The sequence below is a fragment of the Bos grunniens genome, chromosome 14 (assembly GCF_055505025.1).
Source record: "Bos grunniens cultivar Pamir isolate PY7600 chromosome 14, Bosgru_T2T1.0, whole genome shotgun sequence".
NCBI classification, from domain to species: domain Eukaryota; kingdom Metazoa; phylum Chordata; class Mammalia; order Artiodactyla; family Bovidae; genus Bos; species Bos grunniens.
The window spans coordinates 17,648,021-17,662,729 of record NC_141178.1 but is presented as its reverse complement, the minus strand read 5'-3'; the positions used below and the strand labels follow the sequence as shown (position 1 = coordinate 17,662,729).

The window sequence follows — 14,709 nt, the reverse complement described above, 5'->3', positions numbered from 1 at the left end:
TCTAAGTCTTAACTTCTTTATTTGTAAAATGGAAATAATTATAGAGCCTACACTTTGGCTTTATACAAGTATATAAAGTACCTAGTACCTGGGACATAATAAGCACTTAATACCTTTTGATATCTATATCTATCTATTTAAAATTGAGTGTTAATATGTCCCAAGCACTTTGCTAAGCATTTGAAATGTGTAAGTATTTACCTAATCCAATCTACCTATGTGTATTATCTTGTGTAAGTATGTCATGTATCCTATCCACCTATCTATCCATTCATGCTCCCACCCATCTATCCATCCATTACCTATTTTATCTCTTAATTTACAGGTAAAGAAACTGAGGCACAGGAGATTAGACAACAGCCTAAGGTCCCACAGTTACTTAGTAGAAAAGGCAGAAATAAAATGACAACTACTTTTTTAATTGATAACTACTTTTTGTCAAACTAATGGTAAATTTTAAGGCATATTAATATTTGCCTTTTGATCTCTAGAATGGCTAGACTGAGAAGAGTACACATCTGGAAAACAAATTACTCATGGTTGGCAAAGAACGTCAAGATTACTAGCAGACTCCATGTATACATTAAGAGACTCACAGGAAAAAAAGAGTTTGAATTATGACTTTCTTACCTGGTCCGTTAAGAAAATCTTTAATTTGCAGCGTTACGAGTGAAGGTGGAATACCACTTTTGCTGTCTATTTCTCCAGGTACCGTCTGCAGCCAAACTGTGCAATAATCCAGGGCTTCAGGCAAAGTCTTCCCAGGATCTGAAGAGACAAAATTAAAGCTGAAAATGTCGATTACAACACAAACATCAATTCTGGTGTAAGAGTTTGAGCTGATAACCAAGAGAAAAAAGTTAAAATATTGCATGTTACTTTCATTATTGCATTTGTTTGTATACATACAGTACATAAATATTAAAGAAAGCCCTCTCTGTAGAAGGTAGACTGAGGAAACTATGTTTTCCAGAACCGGGCCAAAGAGGAAAAAATATTTCAAATCTTAGCTCATATCACCATTGAGTAAAGGTAGCTTCTGTACTGAGCTGCTGACTGTTAACAGTTGAACAGATAGATTTCTTTTTTAAAGGGCTGTTGGAAACAAGTTAAGGGAAAAAAAAAAGGGCAACCTTTCCAGCTTAAAAAGAGGCATATACATGTTCAAAGATGCAGTGGATTAGTACTACTTACAGGTTATTCGATCTGTTTCAGTTTTACTGACATTACAATCCCTTTTACTGCTAGGCTTTTGAAGTTAACTTCAGTAGCTTTCCCATAACCTTTTTTAATGACAAAATAGGTCAATCTTTCAACAGTTCCAATTATGACTAAAAGTGGAATTTTTCAGTTTTGATTTTTCTATTAAATATTGTTCATTTTAAGCTTTTTTAAGGTTAATATTGTATATTTTTTTAAAGTTTCTTTCAGTTATTGGTGATGGCAAATGGAATTTACTTTTTAATGCTTGGCAATCCAGTTTTTATTGAAATAGCTCTTTAAATAAAAACGACTGCTATATCTTGGCATGCAATGTAGTAGGCTTTTTAAAAACTTCTAAATATTCACAGTTTTTCTTTAGTTTCAAGATTGTTTTACTGTGTTTTAATGGCCTTTCAATGTCAATTTTATAGGGATGTTCTTGCCATAGAGTCCATCTATTCCATTTTCAGTTGATTTGAAATGTGTTATTAAAGTGTTATTTATTTTAGGTTTTATTGATTGGATTGCATTCAAGAAGAGCATTTACATACTGTGTATTATATTCAACATATGGTTATACAGTATTACTGTCATATGTGAACCGGGCATATAAATTCTGCCTTGGAATTTGTATTTCTTGACCTTATCATGTGATCCTTATGAAACCTGGCACATATGAACCTTTATGTGATTTCAAAGAAAATACTAAAAGCAACTGATTGTGACGTTAGATCTATGTGGTAAAGATCAAACACTAAACTAGTGCATTCTTCTTTTTTATATAATCAGTGAATTTAAAGCAGTGAGAATATGCATAGTAGAGCTATTACACAGTAACACTATACTCTTCTGTTGTTCACATATAATGGTCAAGTCTGGTGAAAGGATGGCAAAAGTCTATTGCTGGTAGGATCTATAATCAGTCTGTAGGCTCTACGTAGCCTGTCAGGACCTGAGCATCTATTTCTAGGTCTCACCTATGTAGCCATCATTAAGAAGAAATCATTATTATCAAGTAAGTGATATTGTGCCAGACCTATATGAGGAGACATAGTTCTTGATTTTGCAGATGATACAGTCTAGAGAGAAAACAATGATCTAATGGAAAAAACATATAAATGATGTAGCTGAATAAATAATGAACAGGAATATATTAAACTGATGTAGAAATATTAATATGATGTGTAAAAACCTGGCAAGTAAAAATTAGGATGATATGTATAACAAGGTATAAAAATCATATATTTAAACTTGTATGGCAGAAAAGGGATATCATGACTATGTAAAGAGTTTGTATAATCAATACAGATACTAACAGAAAAATGGGTAAAGGGTAGAAAAAGCACTTATTTATCAAGAAAATAAACAAGTAATAAATGAAGAAAAACAAATGGCATAAAGCAGTTAAAATATAAACATTAAGAGATACTACATCTTAGAAATAATTAAAGGAAAAAAAAAAACCTTTTTAAAATAAGTCGAGTTTTCTATCTACCAAGACTAAAAAATCTGATAACGTCTATGCAAGAAGAGAGTGAAAAAGCTGGCTTAAAATTCAGCATTCAAAAAACTAAGATCCATGGCATCTGGTCCCATTACTTCATGGCAAAAAGATGGGGTAAAAATGGAAACAGTGACAGATTTTATTCTTGGGCTCCAAAATCGCTGTGGACGGTGACTGCAGTCATGAAATCAAAAGATGCTTGCTCCTTGAAAGAAAAGCTATGACAAACCTAGACAGCATATTAAATCAAGGAGCAGAAACATTACTTTGCCAACAAAAGTCCACAAAGTCAAAATTATGGTTTTTCCAGTAGTCATGTACAGATGTGAGAGTTGGACCGTATAGAAGGCTGAGCACCAAAGAATTGATGCTTTAGAACTGTGGTGCTGGAGAAGACTTAAGAGATGACCTTGGACAATAAGGAGATCAAACCAGTCAATCCTAAAGGATATCAATCCTGAATAGTCATTGGATGCTGGAGCTGAGGCTCCAATACTTTCACCACCTGAAGTGACAAGCCAACTCAAAAGACAGTGATGCTGGGAAAGACTGAGGGCAGGAGAAGAGAGTGACAGAGGATGAGATGGTTGAATGGCATCATCGACTCAATGGACATGAGTTTGAGCAAACTCTGGGAGATAGTGAAGGACAGGGAAGCCTGGAGTGCAACAGTCCCTGGGGTCCCAAAGAGTTGGACATGACTTAGCGACCGAACAAACATTAACACACACACATACAAATTCATTGTAGAATTGTTTATCATAGCAAAAAGTAGAAAAGAACTAAGACATCCATCAATGGATTAATATTTAAATAAAAAACAATAACCCATACAATGTTTAAAAGAATCAAGATTTGTATGTATTGACATAGTAAGACAACATTTTATGCTAATAGTAAATAACAAAGGTTGAATATTTTTTCATTTATTGGCCATTTAGGATTCTTCTTCTAAAAATAAATACTCATTTTGCTATTGGGTTTTTTTTCTTACTGATTTGTAGAAACTCCTTATGTATTATGGGTGTTAATGATTTGTTTGCCATGTGTAGCAAGTGTTACTTCCTGGTATGTTAGTTGCCTTCTAGTTATATCCTGATGCTTTTTACATACATACTTCTGAATAGATGAGGTAAAAAATTATTAACATATCTTATGGATTTATCCCTAGGTAGAGTATATATTTTCCCATAGTCTATTGAAGGATTTCTAAGATCTGTTTTTACCTTTAGCTATTTAATCCTTCTGGAGAACACTGTTTTATGAAAAAGGAAAAAAACTCCTCAGTCTCACTATTAATTCAGTTCGGTTGCTCAGTCGTGTCCAACTCTTTGCGTCCCTGTGAACTGCAGCACAGCAGGCCTCCCTGTCCATCAGCAACTCCCAGAGCCTACTCAAACTTATGTCCACTATTAATTAAGCTTATTTAAAACAAGAAACACATTTTTTTTCACTCGACAGATAAGCAAAAACTTAAAATGAGTAATATCTTGTGTGGGGGAGAAAGAAAAATTGATATTGATAACCATGTATGATAGGTAAGAGTGTGTCAGTTGCTCAGTCATGTCCGACTCTTGTGACCCCATGGACTGGAGCCCATTAGGCTCCTCTGTCCATGGGATTTCCCAGGCGAGAACACTGGAATGGGTTGCTATTTCCTTCTCTGCAGATTTTCCCGACCCAGGGACTGAATTCCCTCTCTTACATATCCTACACTGGCAGGTAGATTCTTTTCTCCTAGCGCCACCTGGGAAGCCACATATTACATCCCCGGTTTAAAATGTAAAGCTGCATTCAGACGGCTGATACAAGAACAGAATAACTGAAATTAAGAACATTCAGGAAAACACAGGGTCATGGTTGATGAATACTGAATGTATGACAGGGCTGGTGGCTACTCCCTGAGTTTTGGCTAAAACCTCTACTCTGGACATGCCTATAGTCACTGTGGTGAGATGAAGCAGCAGCAGTAGCAGAAAGGTGTATGAGAATCCCAGAGGATAGACAGCTCAGGTGTGTAAATCACTATTTGGTCCCTCTGGCTCTCACGGCTAGATGATGTGGGGGATGACTTCTAGACTTCCTGAACTGTCTTAAATTTAGCTTCTCCTTAATTACATCATCAGGTCTAGAAAATAGGATTCATATTACACATTCCTTGGGGTTAATATATAGCTGGAAAATCACCAGAAAAACCAAGATTAAAGGAGCCTGTGAATATGATACAAACGGAGTGACAAATAGGGATGACTTTATCATTCTGGAAGCTCTGTTAGACTTTGCCAGCTTTCTTCTTCATACTCAGCGAACACCTATTTATTTAAGTAAAGGAAGCTCTCAAAAAGAATAAGCCCCTGCTGATGTTAATGAGCATGTTTACATTTACACTGTTGTCCCTCGGCCAAAGAAACAGGAGAAAGCCATATCTTATTATGACTAACAGACTGTGGGAAATGGGTCAGGAACACACAATAATCTGCTCACAGCCATAAATCTTGTTCAAAGTCAGTTAGCATTCACTTCCATGAGACACTGGTATTGACAAAGTTATAATATTTGTTTTTCTTCTGGGTTGACCTGGACTTCAAAACAAAATACTTCATCATATCATGTCACAAAGAACAAACACCAAAGGGAAGATTCAGAGCTTAAAGTCCACTCCCAGATGGACCAAGGTACCGTTGGCTTTTATAGAGCTTGATTCAGATTATATTCCTTGTGCTTGTAGATTACTTTGTCTTCTTCACAAAACCTACATTTCACTTAACTGCTTAGGAGGTTTTTCTGTTTTTCTCTGATTCTGATAAAGTCATCTTTCTAGTGCTGCTCATTATTGTTATTTTTTGACCCTTAGCAGATGTTCACAGAGTTAAGTATGTCTTTGCTTAACATTTGAATTACATAAAATATAACATGACTCATGTGTTCAGCTCACAATGAAACTTTAGAAATGAATTTATTTTCTTTGCAATCTTTACTTACAAAAAACTTATTTTCCAAGCTTATATAGAACAGCTTAGTGCTGCAGACTTTGTAAGCTTCACAGTTACTCGGTTTTGTTTTATTAATACTATGTGGCAGGATATTTCTTTTTTATAACTAAGCTGAATTTTCAGTAAGGTCCCAATGAGGAAACATTTTCCCACAGATTTCAGTGAGGATTTCCTCATTTTAAGATTGATATAATATTGAATATATAATGAAGTCCATTTACTTTTATACCAGATACTTCAAAGAGACAAACCCATTTTGGTTTTTTTTGCCTTGAGTAAAAACTTTGAGTTTTAAAAAGCTTTGTGTCCTAAGAATCTCTTTATTTCCAAGCTACATAATGATTATAAAGAGAACCAGAGTGAGACTCCATACCAACATCATTTTCTTCCTCTTTCCCCCTCTCTCTTCTGCCACAGTTACTTTTACCAACCACAGGTTTACAATGGAGTTGATAATTCATGTCTGTTTCTGCTTTATCTTCACTACTTTTGTGCTCAAGAACACCTCTCACAACTGAACTGGTTAAAGAAGGGCAGAAAAAGAAATTGGTCCATCGGTTATTTTCCCTGAAAGTTCCAGGCAAAGTTTTCATGGAGGAAGATGCAAGTAACTATAGTCACCATAATGTTTCTGACTCTTTGATTCAATTTTCTCATGATACCCTTGTCTTTTACATTCTACGGAAGATGAATGCTAAGTTATATAGGGAGCAAGGTCAAGAGAATCAAATCTCCCCATGATAGAGAGTTCCTCTAAATTTATGTTACCAGAAAAAAATATTATTAATTGAAATTTGGGGGATAAATCTTGAAAAATAAATATGATTAATTGAGTTTTGGTGTGCTTCATTTTAAGCATGTTTTCTTTAGTAAGCAAATAATCTATCGTCTTATTTCTGTATTAGCTTCTTGCTGTACTAATGTAATCCTGTTGCTATTTGCAATCCCAACCAAATCCTGCTCAGTATTATCAAATACTTTTGAAATTATATCATGCTTTAATTTTCAATCCTACTGATGCTTACTGATGATATATAATTAAAATTAATGTGATCCCTAAACTATTACTGTAGATTAAAATTTCAGCAACTTTTGGCTTTGATTTCATATTGCACTGAGTTTCCCTTCCTTTTTCCCGCCCACCCTGAATTTTCTGATAGCTGCACATCATGAAAACATCACAAATTTCTCAGTGGCACAACACAAATACTTGTACGATGTAGCACTGCAAATAGCCTCAAGATTTTACTTGTCTCCATTTTACTAATTCTAGAAAGTCTTGAAAGATCTACTATTTGGTTTTTAAAAAGGAAAAACAGATTATATATTTTATTCACTTTAAAGCCACCTGTTATTATGTCACAAGCATGCTGAAGTCTGCTATCAGCATATCAGGCATATCAGCTATCAGGCATATCCCAGGATGCCACAGAACCAAAGTGGCATCTGTGACTGTTTAGGGAGACTGGTTCTCTCTGGCCTGAGGTATCCAGAGCCATCATGTTTATGAAGTGAAGTGAAATGAAAGTTGCTCAATTGTTTCTGACTCTCTGTGAACCCGTGGCCTATATAGTCCATGGAATTCTCCAGGCCAGAATTTTCCAGGCTGAAGTGGGTAGCCTTTTCCATCTCCAGGGGATCTTCCCAACCCAGGGATCAAACCCAGGTCTCCTGCATTGCAGGCTGATTCTTTACCAGCTGGGTCACAAGGGAAAGCCAAGAATACTGGATGGGTAGCCTGTCCCTTCTCCAGCAGATCTTCCTGACCCAGAAATCAAACTGAAGTCTCCAGCATTGCAGGCAGATTCTTTACCAACTGAGCTATGAGGGAAGCCTCATGTTTATGAAAGAGCATGTTAAGTGACTTTTGATGAACTCTAGAGGCACAACTGATAAGTGGTAAGATACTGTCACATGAAAGAGGTTTGTGAAACAGTTTATTATTGACCCAGGACTTACTGAAAACAGCCTTTATTCCATGGAGCTTTCTAACATTTTCTTAAAGAAGAGTTTACATCAGTTTGAAGTGAGAGCTGCTCAGTAGCGTGCGAATCTTTGCGACCCTGTGGACTATGCAGTCCATGAAATTCTCCAGGCCAGAATACTGGAGTGGATAGCCTTTCCCTTCTCACCCCAGGGATCGTATTGTCAGTGGATTCTTTACCAGCTGAGCCACCAGGGAAGCCCAAGAAGGTCACTGGGCCCAGGACACCATCAGGGACTCAGTTTGTAACAGGAAAAAAAGTGTGTAGGGTAATGAAAGAACATGAACTCTGGAGGTACATAGTGAAGTGAAAGTGTTAGTTGCTCAGTTGTGTCTGACTCTTTGAGACTCCTTGGATTGTAGTCTGTCAGGCTCCTCTGTCCATGGAATTCTCCAGGCAAGAATACTGGAGTGGGTTGCCATGCCCTCATCCAGGGGATCTTCCCAACGCGGGGATCGAACCCAGATCTCCCACATTGCAAGCAGATTCTTTACCACCTGAGCCACCTGGGAAGCCCTGGAGGTACATAGATCTGGATATAAATCCTGACTCCTTAAACTGGGTAAATTTAATTTTAACTTCCCTGAGTCTCCGATTGTTTTCAAAATGGGGATAATAAACTAAATTATGGGGATGTTGAGAATATTATATTAGATAATATATGTACTGTGGTTTGTATGGACATGTTATGGTAGACGTTCAATAAACAGTCACTATTTTGTTTCTTAAACACAAACTCTAAACAAAATAGGAGTATATGTGTGGTATACCTTTCAAGTATCATTCTTCTTAGTTTTTCGTTTTTTTAATTTTGAAAAATCTTTACTGCTTATATAAAATAAGAGGAATATAATGTAAAAGGTAAAAAAAATAGTGGAAATTATACTCAATTTTGGGCTTCCCCTGTGGCTCAGATGGTAAAAAATCCACCTGTAATGCGGGAGACTCAGGTTCGTTCTCTGGATCAGGAAGATTCCATAGAGAAGGGAACGGCAACCCACTCCAGTTTTCTTGCCTGGAGAATACCATAGACAGAGAAGCCTGGCGGGCTACAGTTCATGGGACAGCAAAGAGTCAGACACGACTGAGCGACTGTCAGTTCACTTCATATGCCCAATTTTAACCTTAAAAGCTACTAAACTTCTTAATATTTAGCTTTTCAAATAATAATTATTTAAGTCTGAAATATGAGTCAACATATTTTACTTCCATATAAAATAATCTTTGCTAAGGAGAAATTACAGACCTGACAATATCTTTGCATTTTGGTTCTGAGAGTTATCAAAATTGTATTCTCAGCTTCTTTCTCATCCTTTAGAAATGCTTGGCCTACAAGTGAGTCTAGGATATGCAATTTGCAAGCCAAAGTTGATTCCTTTTCATTTTTTAAACTAGAAGTTAGAGACTCCTTTTACAAAGGTGGCTGGGTATATCAACCTTTATACAAAGAAGACTGAAATGACACTTTAAAATAATTTATAAGTAGATATAGTGAGTCCATCAGGATTTCCATTTCACAGGGCTTTATTTTTAAGGAAAATCAAAAAGAGTTCATAACTAGCCAGAGGAGGGAGGGTGGGAGGAAATACCTAAAGAGGACTCAGGGTAACTAACAGGCAAGGGATTAGAGAGTCCCTACTCTCCTTTCCTCTCTCTGGCTTTATCGACTACATGTTCCTAGATGGTTCTTTAGTGGAATCCTTTTATTACCAGTCAAAAATACACAAAAGTTTCCCTTAACATAAATGGAATGAAATGTCAAGGAAAGCATTTTGGGAGGATCTACTGTATGTGATCAATTTGCCTCTATGTATGAAATTCATTTGGGGACAGCTCCCAAGGGCCTCCTTCAGAAGTCATGGTTATACTTAGTTTTGGTATGCTCAAAAATGACTGGAAGTGTAACTCCTTTCAATCAGTGATTACTATCAGAATAGTCACCTTCCAATCACTGGATATGCAAAAGGCAAAGCTATAGGTTTATTGAGTTGCTTATTTTTTTTATATTTATTTTTTGCTCCTTAGCTTAAAGGCTGTCTTATTATTTTTCTTTTTTTAAATGTAGCCACAGAAACAAATCTAGTCCACGAGGCTTCTACAATACCTGAAAACTAAATCATGAAGGAACCTATATCCATAAAACACAGTAACAATTCAATGAAAAAACAGCAAAATCAACCAAAAATTTAATTCTAAATTGCTATATAAATGGTCAGTGGCACCGTTTCCTTGTCAATATTTAGGCATTTGACTAACTCTAACCATTTTGACTAACTCTAAGAATTTTTTTCACCTCTTAAGATGTGACAGGAAGGGGAAAAGGAGATTTCCAGGTTTGAGATTACAAACCTGGAGCCCATAGGAAGGAAAAGTGGAAAAAATTAAAATGCCTATTGGCATGTTTGATCACCAGGGTCTACTGGTTCTTATTTTTTGAACCAAACTTGCCATACCTTGGTAGAAGAAAGTGAATTCTTCCCACTTAATGATGCTAATCAGCAGATAATATGTGAAGCATCATCTCAATTAATTCCTTTAATTTTCTACACCGTTTCGTGTTGTGATTGATCCCTTTACTATTTTTTTTGTTATTTTAATGTTGAATTCTAATGTTGGTGACTTCCTGGTGGCCCAGTGGTTAAGAATTTGTCTGCCAACGCAGGGGACACTGATGGATCCCTGGTATGGGAAGATTCCACATTCCTTGGGGCAACTAAGCCGCAACTACTGAGCCTGTACGCTAGAGTCCATGAGCTGCAACTGCTGAGCCCATGCACCCTAGGGCTCATGGTCTGCAACAAGGGGAGCTACAATGAGAAGTCCGTGTACCACAATGAAAGAATAGCCTCTGCTTGCCACAGCTAAAATAAGCTTGCAGACAGCAACGAAGACCCAGAGCAGCCAAAAATAAATAAATAAATTCCAATGTTGGTTTCAGATACTTTATATGACATGTGATTAATTCAGAGCAAGGACACAGAGGAAGCTATTTACTAAAAAAATGTAGTCATATAAATTCATGGAAGATCAAATTCATCTGAACTGTAAGCCTCAGCTCCACTCTGTTTGGGTTCTATAACACTGAAGGCAAATCCAGTGACTATAAATTATTCTTCTCATTTTTCCTTCACTATGAATATATGCTGATGATTACAATTGGTGTTAAAAAGGGCCAGGACACTAATCTTTTTATCATGTCCAAAAAGGAAAGTCTTATTACCATTAAGCTCTCCTTTCTAATGCTAATAACTACAGAAGTCCCAATTTACAGCTGAATATTTCACAGTTCCAAGGTATTTCACAAACATTATTTGGAGGTCAGACTAAACCATCAAACTACAAAAAACACATATTATTATAGAGGTATACCTTGTTTTATCACGCTTTGTAGATATTGACTCTTTTAGAAATTGAAGGTTTGTGGCAACTCTGTCAAGCAAGTTGACTGGTGCCATTTTTCCAAAAGCATTATCTCATTTTGTGTCTTTGTGTTATCACATGTTGGTAAGTTTCTGATATTTCAATTTTTTTCATTATTATATGTGTTATGGTGATCTGTGATCAATGATCTTTGATGTTACTATTCTAATAGTAGAGCATGTGGGCTCAGCAATTATTTTAGGGCACCACAAAACATGCCCATATAAGATAATGCAGTGTTGTATGTGTTCTGACTGTGCCACTGACTGGTCACTCCCCCGTCTCTCTCTCTCCTCTGGCCCCCCTATTCTCTGTGCTCAGCTGCTACTATCATGTCCGCCTCTTTGTGACCCCATGAAGGTAGACTGCCAGGCTCCTTTGTCCATGAAATATCTCAGGCAAGAATACTGGTGGTGGTGGTTTAGTCGCTAAGTTATGTCTGACTCTTGTGACCTCATGGACTGTAGCCTGCCAAGCTCCTCTGTCCATGGGATTTTCCAGGCAAGAATACTGGAGTGGATTGACATTTCCTTCTCCAGGGGATCTTCCTGACCCAAGGACTGAAACCGCATCTCATGTGTCTCATGCACTGCAGGTGGGTTCTTTTACCTGCTACACCATCGGAGACGCCCCATTCCCTGAGATACAACAATACAGAAATTAGATCAATTAATAACCCTACAGTGGACTCTGAATATTCAAATGAAAGGAAGTGTTGTACATCTCTCGCTTTAAATCAAAAACTAGAAATGATAAAGCTTAGTGAGGAAGGCACACTGAAAGCCCAGACAGGCCAAAAGCTAGGCTTCTTGGACCAGTTAGCCTAGTTGTGAATGCAAAGGAAAAGTTCTTGAGGGAAATTAAAAGTGCTACTTCAGTGAACATATAAATAATAAGAAAATAAAACAGCTTTATTGCTGATAGGAGAAAGTTTTAGTGGTCTGGATAGATGATCAAACTAGTCACATTTTCTTAAGCCAAAGCCTAATCCAGAGAAAGGTCTTAATTCTCTTCAATTCTAAAAAGGATGAAGGAGATAAGGAAGCTGCAGAAGAAAAGTGTGAAGCTAGCAGAGTTTATAGTTCATGAGATTTAAGGAAAGAGGCCAACTCTGTAACATACAAGTTCAAGGTGAAGCAGCAAATGCTAATTTAGAAGCTGTAGCAAGTTATCTAGAAGATCTGATATCAAGACCCAGAAGCTAAGATAATTAATGAAGGTGGCAACACAAAACAACAGATTTTCAATGTAGTCAAAACAGCCTTACACTGGAAGAAGATGCCATCTAGGACTCTCATAGCTAAAGAGGAGAAGTCAATTCCTGGCTTCAAAGCTTCAAAGGCTGATTCTCTTATTAGGGGTCAGTGCAGCTGGTGACTTGAAGCCAATGCTCATTTACCAATCTGAAAATCCTAGGGCCTTTAGGAATTAAGCTAAACCTACTCCGTCTGTGCTTTATAAATGGAACAAAACCTGGATGACAGCACATCTGTTTACAACACGGTTTCCTGGATATTTTAAGCCCACTGTTGAGATCTACTGCTTAGGGAAGAAAAGATTCCTTTCAAAACATTACTGCACATTGACAATGCACCTGGTTACCTAGGAGTTCTGATGGAGATGTACAACGAGATCAATGTTGTTTTCATTTCTGTTAACACAACATCCATTCTGCAGCCCATAGATCAAGGAGTAATTTCAACTTTCAAGCTTTACTATTAAAAAAATACATTTTGTGAAGCTCTAACTACCATAGATAGTGATTTCTCTGATGAATCTGGTAAAGTAAATTAAAACCTCCTGGAAAGGGTACACCATTCTAGATGCCATTAAGAACATTTGTGATTCATGGGAAGAGGTCAAAATATCAACAATGGGAAGACGTTGATCCCAATTCTCATGAATGACTCTGAGGGGTTCAAGACTTCAGTGGAGAAAGTAACTGCAGATGTGGTGGGAACAGCAAGAGAACAAGAATTAGAAGTGAAGCCTGAACATGTGACTAAATTGATGCAATCTCATGATAAAGCTTTAATGGAGGAGGGATTTTTTCTTATGGATGAGCAAAAAAGTGATTTCTTGAGATGGAGATGCCACGAAGATTGTTGAAATGACAACAAAGGGCTTAGAATATTACATAAACTTAGTTACAAGGTAGTGGCAGGTTTTGAGAGGATGAACTCCAGTTTTGGAAGAAGTTCTATGTGGGTAAAAGGCTATCAAGCAGCACTGCATGCTACAGAGAAATCACTCATGAAACGAAGTCAAACAACATGGCAAACTTTACTGTTATTTTAAGATGCTGCCACAGCCACCCAAACCTTCAGTAATCACCATCCTGAACAACAAAGAGGCAAGACACTATACCTGCAGGAAGATTAGGACCCACTGAAGGTTCTGATGATGGTTAGCATTTTTAGCAATGAAGTATTTTTAAAGTAAGGCATGTTCATTGTGTTTTAGAAATATCACTATTGCACACTTAAGGGACTATACTATACAGTGTGAAAATAATTTTTATATGCACTGGGAAACCAAAAAGTTCTTGTGACTTGTTTTACTGCAATATTTGCTTTATTGCAGTGGTTCTAGAACCAAAGTCACAATATCTCTGAGGTATGCCTGTACCTATCTTAGAGAAAAGGAAATTAAAGCACCAAGAAGCTCAGTTTTCTGCATGAAAGAGCTTTGGCGTTAGAGCCATGACTAAAAGTCTAAGCTTCTGATTTCCATTCCCGAACTCTTCACCATACATAAATCCTCCCACTGGCTGGGTCACTTCTTTACTTAACTTTCTCACCACCAACTCTCCCTGAGTGACATACAATAGTGCCTCCCATTTAAAAGACCAACTTACTTGTTGAGTCCTGTCAAAGCAATAATTTCATTTCACATTACTGGCCAGCGAGAAATTTTCCTAGCAGCTAAATTTTCAGATAAATGTTCAAGTTGTGATCATTATGACATTAAAGTCACAGGTTAATTCTAAGCCTTTCCAGGGATATTAGCAACACTGTTAATTCTAAAGAGACATGTAATTCAAGCTTTCTCTTAAACTCACAAGAACTAAATGAAATCAAGATATGATTTATGAGGTGTTACAAGCCAGTTTATGATTTTCTAACTGTTGGTTTACTCAAATGTCTTTGGCACATTTTCTGCAGACCTACCCATGAAAGAGCAAAAAGCCAATTATTATAACTGAAAATCTTCAAACTATACAATAGCTATAATTGAACTGAAATGATGTGAAGTTTTTTTTAGCCGATTACAACCACTGTTTTAAAATCAGCTTAAAGATACTAGCAGTGATGAAAAAAAGCAACAACAACCTTAACATTAACAGCCACTGAGTTCTGTGCTACACACTTAGCTAAAAGCTTCATATATACCGTTTACTCCTTACAGCAACTCCAGGAGGTTGCTACCAGTATATCCCCACATTAAAGATAAGGAACTGAAGTTTAGAGAGGTTAAATGACTTGCCCAAGGTTACACAGTAGTATGCAGTAGAGCTGGGATCAGAACTCAGAACTAACTCACTCCAAATCTTGACTGCTTAATAAACTATTCCATGTCTGCCTCTTAACTGAACCTCAAGTCA

At 36.9% G+C, this 14,709-nt stretch overlaps 1 protein-coding gene across 31 annotated transcripts in view; it reads right to left on the bottom strand.

Moving 5' to 3' along the window:
- The window catches only part of VPS13B (vacuolar protein sorting 13 homolog B), an 805,974-nt gene that overhangs the window by 214,544 nt on the left and 576,721 nt on the right, over positions 1 to 14,709 (bottom strand). For all 31 annotated transcript variants that reach the window (XM_086336078.1, XM_086336091.1, XM_086336075.1 and 28 more), the window contains one exon: positions 631 to 768. In XM_086336078.1, the coding sequence (XP_086192204.1) occupies positions 631 to 768 (138 nt within the window). The remainder of the gene's footprint in view (positions 1 to 630; positions 769 to 14,709) is intronic.